Raw genomic sequence first — 13708 nt, 5'->3', positions numbered from 1 at the left:
CCATCGAGTGCGGAGCCCGACATGGGGCTCCATCCCACAACCCCAAGATCATGACCTCCCCTGAAATCAAGAGTCAGACACTCAACCCACTGAGACACCCAGGCACCCCATCTGTAGTAATATTTCTATTAATAAAAAGAATTCATTCTAATGAAATAGATGATGTCAGAAATTTTGTGAGCAGAAGTAGAAACAATAAACAAACACAATATGGCTTCCCTTTTCACTTCCCAATCTTGGTCATAGATTCTATCCTCCTCTGTGGGTTAGATAACATCTGACTTTAGTACAGGATGGGAAGACTCCAGCATGTCTTTTGGGTGGTTCACTGCCCAGAAGCTCAGCATCTTCCCCGGCTCTTGACTAAGTAGCCTCTTGACCCTTCTTGATAACCAGTTAACAAGAATCTGAGGGGTGGTGGCTACTCTTCAGATGGAACCAAGTTTCTGATCTTTCTAACCTGACTACCCATTTCACATGTCCAATATGTTGAACTGGTTGGTGTTGGCTAGTTGGGTGGATATCTAGCACTCTCTGAGGACACCATCTTTTTTTCACTGAAGGGAGCCCAAGCAGTGATGAGGAGCCATTGGCCCAGCTTAGACCAGTTAGATAGTTCTCAGTCAGAGGAGAGCTTTCACAGTGAGGGCTCCGTGACCATTATGAAAAGCTTATTTACACATAAATGTACATTACTTTTTATGTTGAATTGTTAAAATTAGAAATGCAGATGCATGTGACTTGTGGTGAAGACAAGCCATGTCACTCACCTGCCCAGGCTGTTCACAGGCTGTCTGGTACCTGGCCTGCTGACACAATTCTTTGACCCTCTCATATTTGGGCAAGTGATTTGACTGTTGGATATTCTTGCTGGATTCTTCTTTCTTACGTAAAAACTTCCTTTGACAGAAAAGAAGAAGTTTTTGATGTGAGAAATGACTTGATTTACCCACCCAGCATCTTTTGCCTTTTCTCTTTTTCTCCCCTGTAGCATGACTCCACATTCTTCAAATGGCATGAAATAGATAGTAAGATCTTATCCACAGGAGCTCAACATTTGCTGAGTCCTTTGTGAAAATTATAACCTGGGCACTATGAAGAATGATTATCTCCCTTAAAGCATTAATTTCAAAACTTTGGGCATAAATGTTTAGCTTTACAGTCATATAAATGCTTTTTTCTCAATGTGTGTACAGAAAAAAACAAGACAATGAGGATTATGAATCAAAAGGGGAAAACCAGAAGGGATTCTGGAAATGACAGTCTCATATATTTGTGCTTAAAACTAGGAAAGGCACTTAAGGAAAGGAAGGAGAAAGGAGAGGGCCAGGCAGGACTTCGGAAGGAAGGCTGAGAAAGTCAACTGGTCTGATTCAGACCCCGAGGTCGAAAAAGCAACAGTAAGGGCTTTGGTCCCACCGTATGAGAACTTATGTTTAACAATTCTGATGCAACAATTATTACTGTGTTCGTCAGTGGAGAATGAGTAGCAAACCATTCAGTCTTGTGACTAGGCTTATGAAATCTGCGTGCTTAGTAAACCGGAATAAGGGGGAAAAATACCCAGCAGGGAGAGCTGCCCACTAGGCCTGGTTCCCAGAAGCGCCCCAGGAACCAGTAATTACCCTCTTTCCACGAGGAATGTATCACGCCAAATTCTGGCTTTCTTGTTTGTTCGAAACCTGAAAGCAAAATAATAATATTTACTGTTGGCAGCTGGACGTTTTTCCACATGGATCTGTGCTCACAGTTTATTTAAAGAAACACCTCTCACTTCCCGCAGACCAAGACTGCATCTCCATCCATACACTGTTCACAAACAGCCAAGACAGTCTCAGCTTGCCGTGATTCTCCTGGGCAAGGCATACTTTCAGCTGCTGGCTGGCTCTGGCTACCGGGGTGCTTGGGGCTGGCTGAGGGAAAGCAAATTGACACACCTGTTACCTGGCTTTTCCAGGTCCAGAAGTTTGAGGACGGACTTGCCGTCCACATCGGGAGGCGTGTCGAGCCCAGCAATGTCCAGGATCGTCGGGGCCAGGTCGATGTTGAGAACGATCTGTGGGACTCTGCAAAGGGACAGGTGGTTAGGCCGCGGATCTAACACCAGTGGGGGTGGCATGGAGGGCCACCTTCTCCGCACCGAGACTCCAGGGCCTTCAACCTTCTCCCCTCTATCTTAGTCCTTCACGCATAAAACCGTCTAACCTACATCCGACAATTCCCACAGTGTTTCCAATGAGCTGAAGAGACATAATAACCTTCTTCCAGGAAACCCTTCTACTAACATCACCTTCTTCCTTCTTCCAGGATGTAGTGCAATGGAACAGCAGAGGAGGCGCCTGGACGAGGTTCAGAACATCCGGGTTCTGGGCCCCAACTCGGCCACTTCCAGATTCGGGGACTCTGAGAGAGGCACGTGTGCTGTGCCAAGCTTCTTCTGTGTTAGATCAGGAGTCCGGGCTGGGGGCGCCTGGGTGGCTCGGTGGGTTAAGCGTCTGCCTTCGGCTCAGGTTGTGACCTCAGGGTTCTGGGACTGGGCCCGTGTGGGGCTCCCTGCTCAGGGGGCAATCTGTTTCTCCCTCTGTCCCTCTTCCTGTTCATGCTGGCATGTCCCCCCTTCCCAATAAATAAATAAAATCTTAAAAAAAAAAAAAAAGGAAGACGTCTCGGCTGGATGCTCTTTAAGGGCCATTCCCAGATTTGGAATTCCACTTGCATTCTTTTCTTCAACTCTTTCCATAACTGTTTCATGTACACAACCTTATTTTACACAGAATATTGTGATGTGGCCGGCAGGGCATGTAAACTCATTTTATAACAGGAAAAGAGCTGCACAGGGAGGTAGTGACTTGTCTAAGGTGGCAGAAATAGAACACCAGGCCTTTAGGCCTTTTTTCTTCTAAAAGAAAATCATGCTTTTTAAAATTTTATTTTCTTTAAAAAAATTACTTTAGTAATAATTAAAAAAAACAACTAAAGGCAGGCACTGTTTTTTTTGTTTTTTTTTTTAAAGACAGTGTTTGTCTGATTCAAAGAAGTACAGATGATGTGTCCCTAATGATCACATTCTATCTGTGTGCACAGGCCATGGGATGGGGATTCTGGTCCGTTTGGCAGAATTAGTCATTGATAGTTAATTTTCCTTTCTCTTTAAATAGTATACTTTAGTTAATGTAGCATGTGGTAAGGGGAAAAAAACAAGGTTTTCATTTCCTAAATTACCAACCTCCACCTACCTACACCCTTTTCTGTTTTGGATGAAAAGAAACCAGACCCTGAGATTGGTAATCTAATTATCTCAGATATACATGAGCCACGGCAACCGAATGTTGCAAGCAGAGAAATACGTACATGGATCCTGGTTCTACACTTGGACCACGAATAAAGAAGGGCACACGGATATCAAAGTCATATGGCATGGATTTCCCCTTGACCAGTCCAAACTGCCCAATATGGTAACCATGGTCGGCGGTATAAATGATGTAAGTGTTCTCCAGCTCCCCCGTCTCCACAAGCATGTTAAACAGCTGAAATACAACGGAGACAAAATGGGCAAGTTGACAATAGTGTTGCAGCGATTTCCCCCGAAATTCTTCCCCATTATTTTTTAAAGGCAAGAGTCACTTTAACAAGGCTAAGAAACATGGTCACTACCTACGTTTTCTAGTTGCTTACAATCCTGGAGGGGAAAAGTCTAATAATGGAGTAATGTAACTCATTTGAGTCTGGCACATTGCTCTTAAAGGTTTTGGGCACCTATTTAAAAACAAAAACAAAAACAAAACAAACTCCACAAAACAGCCTCTACCACCTAACTTACAGGTTTTACTTTGAAAAATCCATTGCTAAAGCAAATTTTATCACCACTTTTATATAGTTATCAAGGGTTAAGAACAGGCTGCTTTGGAGCCTGATCCAACTGAATCCAGCCTTTAGGCATGTTTTGTTTGGCTTCTGTGGCTTTTTTTAAAATTCAGGATATTTCAAATAAAATGCTTGTATTTCTGGTTTCCTTTGAAAAGTCAGAAGATCTCATGATATTGGATCTATTTTCCTACATGGCAAAAATTAGCTGGAGCCAAGTAGTTGCTCCTTGTTATAGATGTGGGCGTTTAAAGTTCACCATAATCCCCACCATGCCCTGTCGCTTTCTATGAGACCAGCTTTAGGTATTTACATTATTTGCCTGATTCTTGAAGGTATTGTGAGTGTAGCTCTTGACTTATGGTGTTTTGATTTTTATCTCCTCTTTGCCTCTGGCTCCAAAGAACCAAGTCTGGAGAGGTAATAGAAGGGGTCGAGATAAGGGAAGGAAGATAAAGTCACTCCACACACACTCACGTACACATATTCACACACATGGACTCTCTCCCTCTCTTAAAAACAGCAACAACAAAACAAAGACAGAATTAGCAAGAATGGATCTACACCAAGGAAGCTGGACCGAAACCTGTCACTGAGGCAAGTTCGTGTGCTTACCCTTTCCACAGAATCGTCCACTGACATCAAAGTCTGAAGCCTTTTGCGATGTAGAACGTTTGTAAATTCCATGTGGATGGGCAGCATGGGTCCCGTGTACTGCATAATCCAGTGCTTATCCATATTTGGTGCATAGTTATAACTAGGGGTTCTGAAAATATCCAGAAAAGATTCTTACTATATGTATTTTTAGTCAGAGAAATATCTCAAGTTGAAGGTTGTGAAATAATCATGTAGGAAAGGTAATTTAGACGTTGCTATTTTTTTCTCCCATGTGTCTTCTGTGTTTATAAGAAGAGCTAAAATCTTCACTACCCCAAATATCACTCATCCCCTAAAGGCATATGGATTCAGATTTATAAAACCAAGACAGACAGCTAAAAAGGTAATTAGTACAAGTTCATTTAGATTCATTGAAGAAAATGTGTAAAAAGACATCAAGATGATCATGGTATTGTAACACCTACAGATAAAACTCAGTAGTACAGAAGGGAATGTTTTCATGGTGATGTTAGCTCATAAAATTTTGTAGTTAATTAGGCTATTAGATATAGTCACAAATATGTGGAATAATGAATCATAATTTCAACATTTTTTTCTCTAATCTCTAGTCTATGAGTTTTTCTTATTCCTAACTTTGTATATAGATGCCATTAATTTAATAGGATATGCTAGAATTAAAACCAAGTCTACTTCTGCAATATACATGCTTATCAATAAAGCTATTCTTTTTATAGACAATTCAATACAGGTGCAGAGCACAATTTTTGTGAACTACAGCGAGGTGGGTCCTATTCCTCTTGAACATGTGGGTTCAAGCCTATATTTAATTTATCACAGAAACTCAAGTGGTGTCTCATACATTCCATTGGGGGCCCACAAAATATGTTGCCTTCTTTTTGAAATCTAACCCAAATCCCTTGACCATTAGATGCTGCCACTTCATACTCCTAGTACATGTCTATGCTAGAGTAATTCTCACACTGAGAATTATCTATTTATATTTGACATCTCCTCTAGACTACAATGTACTTGACCCTTCTCCTTAGATGTTATTAAGCATGTAGAAGTTGTTTAATAGTAAAAACTTAGTATTTACCATGTGTTGGGTATTGTGTTATTTTGTATACATTAACTCATTTAATTATCTCTGCTGTTCTTGGAAATCAGTTTATCATTCCCATTTTAAAGATTTTATTTATTTATTTATTTATTTATTTATTTATTTGACACAGAGACACAGCGAGAGAGGGAACACAAGCAGGGGGAGTGGGAGACGGAGAAGCAGGCTTCCCGTTGAGCAGAGAGCCTGATGCGGGACTCGATCCCAGGACCCCAGGATCATGACCTGAGCCGAAGGCAGACGCTTAACGACTGAGCCACCCAGGCGCCCCTCATTCCCATTTTAGAACTGAGAAAACTGAGGCTTAGCAAAGTTAAGTAACTTCCTCAGATTAACAACCAGGACTCAATGCCAAAGCCCATTTGTTCTAACAAAATGAAAGAAGAGGGAAGTGTGGGGGTGCTTCCTATGTCTCAGACTACTTTTCATAGGAACCACAACTTTACAAATAACTGGTCTCACAGAATAAGCAACAATCTATGTTGGTTGAGAAATCGGATAGCCAGTGTCTGCTCTGGGGGAGGGTCTTATCAGTGAAAAATGGTGGATAATGACAAGGGTAGGTGACCCTGTGCCATCTTTTATATTATAAAACTAGAGAAATAGGGGTGCCTGGGTGGCTCAGTTGGTTAAGCATCCAACTCTTGATTTTGGCTCATGTCATGATTTCAGGGTCCTTTTGCTTGGGATTCTCCCTCCCCCCACCCCCCAGCTTGCTCTCTCTCTAAAATAAAAATAAATTAAAAATAAATAAAATCTTAAAAAAACAAAAACAAAAACACCCTAGAGAAATAGTCACTGTGAGCCCAGTGAATTCAGGGGCATTGACCGTGTACTCCTCTGGTTTGCTCTAGAGCAAATTTCCCTTGGGGTAAACCTGGAGTTTCTGAGCTACATGATTGTATACTGGGCTATTTCCATGCATGCTGAACTATATAAATGCTGCCTGTTGTTATATTTTTTCTTCTGCCAGTGCATTTGCAGAACCTCTCTTTTGATAGTTGAAAATGCTGTCTTGGTACCATTGAGCTTCTAGGCACAAAAGAAGGTCACATCATATCCTAATGATCAAAATGGATCATTAGGTTGGATGCTGGTTAACTAGCAGAAATACAACAGCATAAATACCAATATAATATTGAGCACAGAAGACACTACCTAAAACTGTATGACGGGGCAGATTTGCAGAGTAGGAAAAGCAGGTGTGGTTCACTTTGCTCATCTGTAGATGGGGATAATAGTATCTTTCTTAAAAAGCTCTTTTGAGGAAAAACAAATCTCTATCTATCATCTATCTCTCCACCTATCATATTTATTATCTATCTCTATATCACTTAAAAGTGCCTAGAACAGAGGCACATGAGTTTCGTATATAAGCCAATAAACAAATACATTCTATCTAAGTGTCTGGGTTGAAAAACCCTGTCGCATTAAAAACCAAACAAGCTCTTCAGGTATCACCTGCCATTCTTTTTAAGAGAAACTTTCAACATAAACTTTCTTCTGCTTACCCAGTACATGAGTCATGAACCACTTGGTCCCATGTTTTTGGCCTGAAAGTGTTCCTCAGATCTAAGAGTGAACGCGGGCGGAATCAGCCTCTTCAGTCTCAGGAGCTCGTGCGGTAGGAAAGAATGTAAGCCCTGTTTCTTATTCTTCACGCAGCATGTCGTGGTACAAACAGGATTAGATTGAGAGGCTGCGGAGGATGAGAGAAGGGGCTTCTAAACCCCATCGGAGAGGGATTTTCACCCGTGGGGGTGGCTAGAGGTCAGAAAAATATAGCAAGTGGGTCATGAAAGGTCCCCTAGCCATTTACTGATACGTGCCCTGAAAAAGAATATGGCTATAAAAGATTACACAGGGTTTCTTTGTAATACCTAAACATCTTCCTCTAACTGCCTTTGATGTTGGTTTGCCTTAATTTTAAAATAAATCGAGTTGACTTTTTTAAAGCCACAAAACCTTAACACAAATAAAAATTAACAATAGGGAACCGAAACGAAGGCTCACAGTGGGCAAATGATATCTTCTACCAGATACCTTGATGAGCTTGGCATAGCTCCACCTCACTTTGAGGAACAGGGAAGGTTGCAGCAAATTACAAGCCTCAAAATTGGACTCCCGGATTTACAGAATGACATATGTGAAATCTGGCTTATATTAAAAGGGAGAGTTCAGGTCTGTTGTCAAAGCTGTCCTTCCCCACCCCCAACCGCCTCCCCCCACCCTTAATTTCTTCAAGTGGGAGCTGACCCCCAGCTCTGGGGCCAAAATCCCAGGTGGGATCTCAGCAGGGGGCAAGGAGGGGGGTATGCATTTGCCTTTTAAAGGAAGACAGACTGCCCCTGCTTCCCACAGAACAGCAGCTGTTCGGGGACCTGCAGGTGGAAGGTTGGGGGTCGCTGGAATTGACAATGTTGTTGAAAAGTGATCTTTTGCCAAAGACCTGTGGTTGCCTCCTGCTGGGGTCTGCCAAATTCCTGGAAGATGCAGCCTTCTGTCTCCCAGTGATAATTAAGGCTTGCTTCCCTAAGAATTGACTCACAATGACTCAAACAGGGCCTGGAGCCCTCCCCTACAAGAACAGCCACTGAGAGGAGCAGCTAACTATTTTGGGGAAAAGTAGAAAATCACACGTCCCATTGTTCCAGAATGTTTGGGGATTAGAACTGAAATCTCATCCCAGCCCCGTTATTAGTGTGTGATCTAGGGCAACTTTTTTTTTTCTCTAAGCCTCTGTTTCTTCATCTGTATAATGGGAATAATGACTTCAGAGCTTTGGGAAGGTTTAAGGAGATTTCAGTGACTCCAGAGAACAAATCCACATATTCATACCCATCCGCACAGGGAGCTGGGAAAGATCTTATCATTTAATAGCTCTTTGGATTGCGGTGGCAACCCTGAGGACACCTTATTCCCATTTTACAAATGAGAAAGTAAAGTGTACAGAGGTGGCTCAGAAATTCTGTCCTGGGGCCGGAGTGCCTTCCATGGCATCACAACCACCAGAGTCCTGCACCTCAGTCCCCAAGAAGTGCCTCAAAATCCCAGTCATTCAAAGATCTGATACATACATTCCTTTCTTCCAAAACTAAGTCCTAAAATCCTCAGCCTTCGTCTTGATTGAAAATATTAGCCTTTTCTGCTTCCCATTCAAGTGCCTCCCACCAGCTGCCCGAAGTCTGCTTTTGCTGACAACACAAGATAAAGTCGGACCCTCCAAGGCAAACTGGATGCATCAGCGAAAAGACAGGTAACACTGGCTCTTTGCTTGAAAACTGAGAGGACAGATGACTAAATTGTCGTTTTTAAGTTTCTGTTGCTTTAAAAAAAAAAAATCCACGTTGGGGTTACAGTTGCATGTGCCTGATCTGATAAGAATCCTTGTTGTCCGTTCCGAGAAGGATTTTACCCAGTAACTGTGCATTCCAGGCCTTACACTCTCCCCAAAACATAGACTATTCTCATAGTTAAAAATGTTAACTTTTCCCCGGTGAGGCTTCTCTTCTCTGCATGTTGCTTTTTCTCCATGTTTGGATTTATTGCTCAGCACTAGATCACAGATCCTTTCGACCACACATTTGCGACTTCAACCTTTGCCATCAATGCCGATGCTCTTTGGTCTTTGATTCTCTCTCCTCTACTGCTTATTGGCATAAGGAGAATACGAATCCTGAAAATCAATAATGTCATCTTTCTTTTTGATGGGTGGGTATTTGGGGAGAATAATTCTCACTGGAAGAGAAATGGTTTTAAGAAAAGCAATGTGTTGTATATTAAATCCATATTCAGGGAATTGCAAAGAACTTAGCAGTTCATTTTTACTGCTGATGGCCTTTGCTGTCACCCAGTGAAAAGAAAGACATTTCTAGTGTTTTCTAGTGTTTTATATCTGAACATGTGTTTTCTTCATTTGTTATTTAGTGTCGGACAACAACAAAAACTCTAATGATCTAACTCTTAAAGGGTATTAGTAGCAGGACCGTCATTCTGTAAGAAATGAAATAGGTTTCAATTCCCAGAATAAGCCAGTTATAGAGATTTAAGACACACACTCAAAGCATTAAATTGGAAATTCTATACTTAATCTCCCAAGCCACACCATCTCAGCTTTCACTCAAATTGAACTTATTTAATTGACTTTGTAGAGATATTCCCCACCTGAGTTCAAATGTCTTTAGGTAGGTAACATTTGAACACACGCAGAATAATATCAAATGATCTTGATTATAGATACTGCAGGAAACTAAATTAAAAAAGTCTTCTAAGATGCTGCAAACTCCAGCAGAATTGTGCAAACACACACACAGAAGCCACTTCTAATATTAACTTTAACTGTGAAGAGTACTGAGCAAGCCAGGGGGCAATGCAAAGATCACCTAGGGCCAAGAGAACAGAGTTTTGACTCCAGCTTTGTCCCTATCTACTTACACAACCTGGGTAAAGCCATTTGAGTTTTTAATTTTTTTTTTTTTAAATAGAGTTTGGGCCTTCATTTTTCAATCTAAAAATTTATGGCATTAGATGATCTCTAGGTGTCCTCTAATTCGTAAAATTGACGGCTTAAATATTTTTATGCCATTAAAATATGTTTTAATGTCACCTGGGAGGTGGGGTTAACATGCTTATTCATTTGCTAAACAAAAAAGTATCTGGCAAGGGATAGGGCAGGAGCCATGCTCCCCAGGCACCGGAGGCAGAGATGTAACACTTGGCCCTGCCTTCTGGAAAGGGCTATCTTGCCTAACTCCAGGGCCCCATTCACACAGTATCTTGTGTGAATGCTGCCCCCTGGAGGTGTGCAGTTTGACTTCAAGGGTCTGGGTAAACAGCCACTGCCATGGGATATGCAGGTCAATGATAGAAGAACAAAGTGGGAACACAGGAAAGGAGCAATGAGTTCTGCCCAAATTAAAGATTTTTATGGAGAATTTAAAATTCTCTCATTTTCAAAAGCACTTTCTTTTATGGATCTGTGGAAGAAATGAAGTGAGAATGTGCAAATTCTTCTAAGGAAAAACATTTCTTTCCAACTTCGGACAACAAACGTGTTTTAAAAAAACTTTGTTCTGAGGCTTACGCAGAGGTAGTTGTCCCTTTAACGTACTACCTCATCCCCAAACTGCACTTTTAGACGGATTCTCGCAAGTTAGTGGACCTGGATGGTTCTACCAGGATTTTAGATTTCACTTGAACCGTGTTTGTATGTTCACACACATTTCCAGGGATGGGGAGAAAGAACTGATGAACTGGAACAACAACAAAATTCTCAGTTGATAGGGGGACGGTTGGTAGGAAGGTGATGGGGGAGTCTCTTAGCTTCCCCCAGAATCATCGGGTAGGTAAATGGAATCTCCTTTCCCGTCACTACTGCACGTTATCACATCGTGGTGGCCAGGAGAGAAAAGCTATGTCATTGCGGGAGTGAGGGTTAGAGGAGTACCATGAGGATCCTGGGAGGTAATTTACTGAAAAGCACAGTAGGGTCTTCACCATAAGGAAGAGCTTTATGATAAGGATTATTATGTGTGATGTTATGATGGAGGCTCCCTCAGATATTGCCAAGGCCGAGAACAGCCGAGCTGCTTCTGATTAAACAGTGCCAAATAGTCACGAGGGGTCCACATCCGTCCCCATTCTTAGTTGCTTGGCAAAACCTCCAGCCTCGTGTGTAAAGCCAGCAAGCCAATGTTGGCCTGGCTTTCTTCCTTTGTTGGGAATGAAAAGCGCCGTGGAAACACGATGTGTTCACTCCAGTTGGAGAGGGCTAGATGACTACCACCTGAGGCCACACGAAAGACATCCGGATACTGCGTGACTACCAAAGAAGGCGACCTCAAGGAACGTGTTCACATTGCTTGCTTCTCCGAACAGGGAGAGTCTATAGCCTCTCACTGTTTGCAGAGGGCTTGCCAAACATTTCTGCAAAGTACTTAACTTCCTATATCCCTTTACTCGAATGTGTGGCTAATGTTTTCACTAAGGAACCCGGCCATTCAGGAGCTCCGTGCACCACAATTAGCCGCCTGTCTTCATCCGTCTCTCTCCTTTTGTCCACAGACTGAACTGTGGACCTGTGCAGTCACTCACAGTGACAAGAACCGCACACGGGCTCTCGCCAGCCCCCTTCTACAGCGAGCGACAGCCAGGGAGTCCTGGACAACTAAGATGCAGACGACTCAGGCCTTCTAAGGCCCGCAGGAGACACAGCGGCTCTCTCCATGCTGGGGGCACCAAAGCCCAAGGCTTAGCAGCGAATAGAAGCTGAAGCGCCGGACCAACCGCATGGATTTTCATTTTCTAGAGCTGAGGGTGTTCTCCTCACTGGCACTTGCTCGCAGCACACATTTTGCACCTAGAAAAGATACCACAGCCCAGATTGGTGCTTATCCTGTCTGGGTTTTTAGAGTGGCCAGCTGTGAGAGGCTTGTCCCAGTGTGAGTCTTAGCTTGTCAAGAGCTTTGTCACATCACAAAGGACACGTATCCACTTGTCATTTCTTCAGCTGCTTCCCCTCAACATGAAGTTGAGTCAAATGAAACTGCACTTTTTGTGGGTCAAGAAAGACGGAATCAAGAAAGAGCAGCTTCATATGGTTCATCTCAATAGAAAAGATCACTAGGAATCAGCATCTATGAAGTGGCTTCTCTGTCCCAGGCCCTATGTGGGGACTTGAACGATGCTTCCTCCCTTAATTTTTGTTCACGACACCATGTCAAAGTGCTAGCATTATCCCCATTTAACAGATGAGACAACGGAGGTTCCTAGAGGTTAAAAAAAATTGCCCAGAGGCTTAGTGGAACAGATGAAAAAGGAACCCATACTTGTTTGTCTCAAAGGCCTAAATACTTTTCACTCTGCCATGCATAGGTTTTGTTTTATAGAGTCACTAGTAAGGCACACACGTGGTTCACGTGAGCTCAAAAGGAATAACTGAAACAATTCACATGTGAAAATGACCGAGTTATATATTATGTTACTACCCCACCAAATGACCTCTGGTGACTCTCTGCTTACAGTGATATACAAATTCATTCAAGTCCTCACAATTCTGCTAGTTTCCCTTTCTAGCTTTATCCCTTATTGCCTTCCTCGCGCTCCATTCTCCTAGGTCACATCTCAGATCGCCTCACTTAATGTGGCGGCCACTTGTCCATGCTGCATTTTCTTCCTGAAACCATCCACCCAATCTGTAGAATCAGCTGCAGAAATGGTACCCATTCTTTGAGGCCCACTCTGAATGTCTGCTGGTCCATGACTTTTCCGTGTTCCCCTAAAAGATGTGAATGCCTCTTTCTCCAAACTTCCACAGCCTCTTGAAGGCCTGCCCTAGTACTTAGGCCTTCTGTTCCCACTGGTGCTATGGCTATTTGGACACTCGCCCATCCTCTCCCTAGAGTAGGGGTTGGGGGCAAACTCATCCTGTAAAGGATCAGAACATGTTGGGGCATTGCAGGCCATACTGTATCTGCCACAACTACTCTCCGGTTGAATTGCGAAAGCAGCCACAGACAACTATACATAAAGAAATGAATATGGCTGTATTTCAGTAAAATTTTATTAACAAAAGTTGGCAGCAAGCTGAATTTGGCCCCAGCATGCGCATCCGTCTTTGCTCACTGGTTCCCGATTGTGAGCCGATGTGTCTTCCTCATGCCTTTCGACCCGGCTGTACCGGATAGCGCCACTCATAAATGTTTGTGCCATCAAATAGAATTTTTAATTGCTGGGCTCAGAGATACTGTTGTTTAGTTATCATGAAGGCCCTGAGAAGTCTGCAGATTCCTCTCCTCCTACAATTGTCTGTGCATGCCACTGAGCTGTCAGAACCTCTTGACCTGCGGCTGATTTTTCTGTCGGCTCAGGACCTTGCCCAGAAGCTTCAAAGGCAGGCTGATTTCTAAGGAGCCATAAAACACCACATTTTGTCAGTCCCCTCTCCTCAACCTCGGGAAAACACCAGCAAGGTTTACAGTTGTAGCAAGCCACCTTGGGCGGAGCATCTGCCAATGCAACAAGAGAACCGACACAGAGGGATTTTTCTGATTCAGAAGGGAAGAGAACGTTGGGCCCCAGGGCAGGGAAGAAGCCTGCAAAGACCTT

The 13708-nt window shown here is 42.9% G+C and overlaps 1 protein-coding gene across 12 annotated transcripts in view; it reads right to left on the bottom strand.

Annotated features, from left to right (window-relative positions):
- The window catches only part of SULF1 (sulfatase 1), a 175419-nt gene that overhangs the window by 41189 nt on the left and 120522 nt on the right, over nucleotides 1–13708 (bottom strand). For all 12 annotated transcript variants that reach the window (XM_073892861.1, XM_073892863.1, XM_025870700.2 and 9 more), the window contains 5 exons: nucleotides 4480–4630; nucleotides 3352–3527; nucleotides 1938–2066; nucleotides 1626–1682; nucleotides 771–900 (listed from right to left, as the gene is read on the bottom strand). In XM_073892861.1, coding sequence (XP_073748962.1) covers nucleotides 771–900; nucleotides 1626–1682; nucleotides 1938–2066; nucleotides 3352–3527; nucleotides 4480–4630 — 643 coding nt within the window. The remainder of the gene's footprint in view (nucleotides 1–770; nucleotides 901–1625; nucleotides 1683–1937; nucleotides 2067–3351; nucleotides 3528–4479; nucleotides 4631–13708) is intronic.

Source organism: Callorhinus ursinus, unplaced genomic scaffold, assembly GCF_003265705.2.
Source record: "Callorhinus ursinus isolate GAN/ISIS: 27379988/994484 unplaced genomic scaffold, GSC_fseal_2.0 scaffold5, whole genome shotgun sequence".
Classification (NCBI taxonomy): Eukaryota; Metazoa; Chordata; class Mammalia; order Carnivora; family Otariidae; genus Callorhinus; species Callorhinus ursinus.
The sequence above is the reverse complement of the archived record's forward strand: the minus strand, read 5'-3'. Positions and strand labels throughout refer to the sequence as shown.